At 45.1% G+C, this 3,917-nt stretch overlaps 1 protein-coding gene across 1 annotated transcript; it reads left to right on the top strand.

Moving 5' to 3' along the window:
• The first annotated feature begins 1,257 nt into the window (after positions 1 to 1,257).
• On the top strand, positions 1,258 to 3,353 carry LOC101357988 (growth-regulated protein homolog gamma-like). The gene is made up of 4 exons (XM_004383312.2): positions 1,258 to 1,416; positions 1,509 to 1,632; positions 1,751 to 1,834; positions 2,683 to 3,353. The coding sequence occupies exons 1-4, from the start codon at positions 1,326 to 1,328 to the stop codon at positions 2,696 to 2,698; spliced, it is 315 nt and encodes a 104-aa protein (XP_004383369.2). The 5' UTR covers positions 1,258 to 1,325; the 3' UTR covers positions 2,699 to 3,353.
• Positions 3,354 to 3,917: the final 564 nt, after the last annotated feature.

The following is a 3,917-nucleotide window of genomic DNA, read 5'->3' as shown; positions in this document are numbered from 1 at the left end:
AAGGAGCTTGGAGCATTGCTGAGGCAGACCCCCTTCTTTGTCCAGCTGCTCCTGCCCAGGCCTTCTCACAGCAGCGGCAACATATTCCACACATCCCCAGGTCTGCATCCACCCTGCAGAATCACACTTAAACCGTCTGGAGCCTATAGTTTACTTCAACACAGGACATTGAAACTGACTGATGGTGGAAGTGAATTATCCTGCGAGAAGGCATCAGCTAAACAGACTTTGGAATGCTTTATTGAAATTAGAAAACTAAAGTATATCGATACTTCTTTCTCTCGAGGGAATACAACCCCAGAAGGCAGGAAAGTTCATACAACATGGAAATGTAATTATACTAGTAATCTAGTACCTATATATTTCACAAAAACACATCTTTTTGCTGCTTAGGACTGAACACGTTGAATCACACTAGACACTTTCTGGTGACCATGACCTTTATGAAAAATATAAGCGGTGAACTTCCTAAACCCAACATGGACCCTCGTAGCTCCCCAATGACTCATGAATCAAAATAGGGCATCCCATACAATAAAAAGGTGATTTCATGGAATTATTTGAGTTTGGGAAGTTCCAGAATTTCAGAGAGGAAGGATCGAAAGCTACAACACTTTCTCCTGAAGTAAACACTAAATTAAGCTGTGACAATGGCCGGCCCCCCTTCTCCCTTCCCCACACACTGTCTTGGAAAAACAGGACTAACCGTGATTTATTTGCGCTCGTAAAACACAAGGAACAAGACAAATGTTCTTATGTGTAATCTGAGACGACAGAAGGGTTTTTAAAAAGTGTGTTTATTTCAGAAGTAAGAGAAATCTGCAAAACCGAAGTTCAGATAAAGAAATAGGTGAGGTTGCCCTTCCCCGCCTTAACTATTCCAATCTCAATAACTTGAGTGCCTTCAAGAGATCCTGCTGTCCGTCGCCGTTCGAACGGCCCCTTGGATCCTGAGCCCGACCCTCCCCGCACTGCGTTCGAGGGTCACTCAGCTGTTGGTAACTCCACCGCGGCGAAAGATTGACCCTCCCTTTGGGAGTTTGGGGGCAGTTGGCTAATATCCCAGAGTCAGTGAGCCTCAAGCGCGAGGGTGAGAGGAGTCAGCACAGCAGGCGGGGCGAGCGCCTTCCTTCCGGTATCAGGGAACAAATCAGGAGTCCCGGGGATTTCCCCGGCCCTGGGACACTGGGCTTTCCAGCTTGGACCATGGATAAAACGGGTTCGCGGGACTCGGAGCCGCAGAGCCAGGGTCACAGACAGACAGCCCTCCCTGAGCCTTCTTTTTGCTCCAGGCACAGCCGCCCCGACACTCCTAGCCGAGCGCCATGGCCCGCACCGCGCTCCCCGCCACTCCCCGCCTCCTCCGGGCGGCGCTGCTTCTCCTGCTCCTGGTCGCCGCCGGCCGGCTCGCAGCAGGTGAACCTCGGCGGGACCCCGCGGCAGCTAGGGGCGGGTGGGCGCCCGTGCCAGGAGACAACTCCGCTAACCCAGTCTCTCTTCTCTCCCAGGGGCGCCCATGGGCTCCGAACTGCGCTGCCAGTGCGTGAAGACCGTGCAGGGAATCCATCTGAAGAACATCGAAACTTTGAAAGTGACGTCCCCGGGACCCCACTGCGCCCAAACTGAAGTCATGTAAGTCTCGCCCCGCGCTGCTGCTGCCGCCATTCTGTCACCCCAACCCTCCAATGCTCCCCGCACTGACTGCGCAGCCCCACAGCCGGTCTCACGCGGTTTCTCCTTCTCTCTGCAGAGCCACTCTCAAGAATGGGCAGGATGCTTGTCTCAATCCCGCAGCCCCCATGGTTAAGAGAATCATCCAAAAGATGCTAAACAGGTGAGTTGTGGGTTTTTATTTACAACATGTGACTAGGGTCATAGGGACAGATACTGGCATCTGCTTCTGAAAATCATAGAAGACAAATTCAGGGGTTAGCTGAAGAGCTGAAAATCGTTGTTATAGTCACAATTAAGATCGTTAATCTTCTTTGGTGCCAGAATGGAATCTCTGGCACCTTTCATTCCCACCCACAAACCTCCATTCAAACGAAAGTGGATAAATATGTGTTTTTAAAATATTAACTACATCTGTCTAGTGATGCTGAAATGCTTCCTACCCATTAAAGAGCAGTATTTACCCCAGTTTCTCATGGTTTCCGACCTGAAAAGTGGAAGTAACTTTTGTGCCCTTAGTTTTGGGCAACAGGTGCCTCTAAATCTTGGTGGTGAAGAGCAGGGCTTTGCTGTGAGTCCCATCTGAGTTCAAGTCTAGGCTCCATCTCTTAGTAGGCCTGTGACCCAGAAAAGTATTTAATCTCTGAGTCTCCATAAAATGAGAAAATAACAGTACCTATTTCGTGGGTTTGCTCGAGTGAGGCTTAAGTGAGGATATGCATGCACATTTTCAGTCCTGGGTGACATTCGGGCGGTGTTCAGTATGTTTCAACTGTTTGAAAGCAACAATGCAGTTGCTACCACAGGTCCTCTTATTAAACAGCGTTCAGGAGCCTGGCTTTTTCTGCTGCTCAGGGCTACAGTAGTTACAGGCAGTAACTACTTGATGCAGGCCTGGGCAAGCTGCAGCTTTTGGAAAACCCTAGAGTATCAGGGATCTAAGGCAAAAGAAGGGGATTGTGTAGTCAGCTTATTGATTTCCTACTAAGAGCAACCATTTTTTCATCCTAGGAGCGGCACCAACTGACCTAGTGAGGAGGAAGCCCGTAGGTGACTGTCCTGAAGAAGGTTCTGTCCTTAGAAGAACCAAAGGGAAAGAAGAGAAACAAATGGCTCCTAGGGAGACCTGGACTGTGCTTAATGTATTTGACTGTTTTCCATGAGTTCTATTTATTTATATATGTATTTATTTATTTTTCAAAATTTCTATTTTAATGTTTTACCTGGTATTTAAAGATATGAATTTGTCTGGTAATTTACTGAATTGTTATTTTTATAGTAAGTAAAAGTTCATTCCTGACTATTATTTAATTTGAAGATGATGGGTTTTAAATGTTCTTCAGTCATTAAGCTGATATTTTGGTGGAGCCCACAGTATGCCAGCCACTGTGACAGAGGTTGGAGGTAAATTGTGGGAGATCCAAGCAAATACTGTTAGGATAGGGGAGTGTGTGTACAAACGTCTATGTTTGTAAATGTTTAGAAGAATGTCAGTTGTTATTTATTGTTGTTCCATGACGTGGTCAGCATTTCACAGTGAACATTTCAGGTGTTGAAGCTTTGAAAACTACACTGTTCTAAATATCCCTTGGACATTTTATGTCTTCCCTTGTAAGGCATAATGCCTTGTTTAGCATAAATTATGCAATGTTTCTCTGTGTCTTGGAATGGAGTTGTTTGAATATCGATTATTTTTAAAATAATATGAAAATAAAGCTTATACAAAAATATCATGCTTAAGTTGTGTTTTGTACGTCTTGGCTTTTTGTTCTTCTTGAGTGCCCGAGGTGCAGTACATTTTTAACAGTGTGTAGAGCATGCCCATTTAAAGCCTGCTACTGGCTGCCACTTTTCCTTGTTTCTCTCTTCTTCAAGAAGGTGTGTTTGATGCTTTTCCAAAGTCCATGCAAGCCCCTTGAGGATCCCTGTTTTACACAAAATGCTTACTTCTTTTCACTATAACCAACTTGTTATTCAATTTTAGGTCTTTAAAAACTTTTATAGATATTTTAATAAGAGCTCTCATTTAATTTGTTAAATGGTTTTTCAAACAGTTATGGATTCTTTTCCCCCTGAATGAAGCTGGGAGCTAAATTAGTAGTAAAATGGCTTCTTTCTCAGAACTTAATTTGTGCACCAGGGGGAGAAAGGCAGGAAAAACGAGTAGCAGAGTACTTCATCTATATAAAGCTGTAATAGAGAAGGTTTCACCTCTGTGGAGAGATAAAGATTACCAAGTTTAATGC

The sequence above is a fragment of the Trichechus manatus genome, unplaced genomic scaffold (genome assembly GCF_000243295.1).
Source record: "Trichechus manatus latirostris isolate Lorelei unplaced genomic scaffold, TriManLat1.0 scaffold00108, whole genome shotgun sequence".
Lineage (NCBI taxonomy): Eukaryota > Metazoa > Chordata > Mammalia > Sirenia > Trichechidae > Trichechus > Trichechus manatus.
Note: the sequence above shows the minus strand (reverse complement) of the source record. Positions and strands in the feature narration are given on the sequence as shown.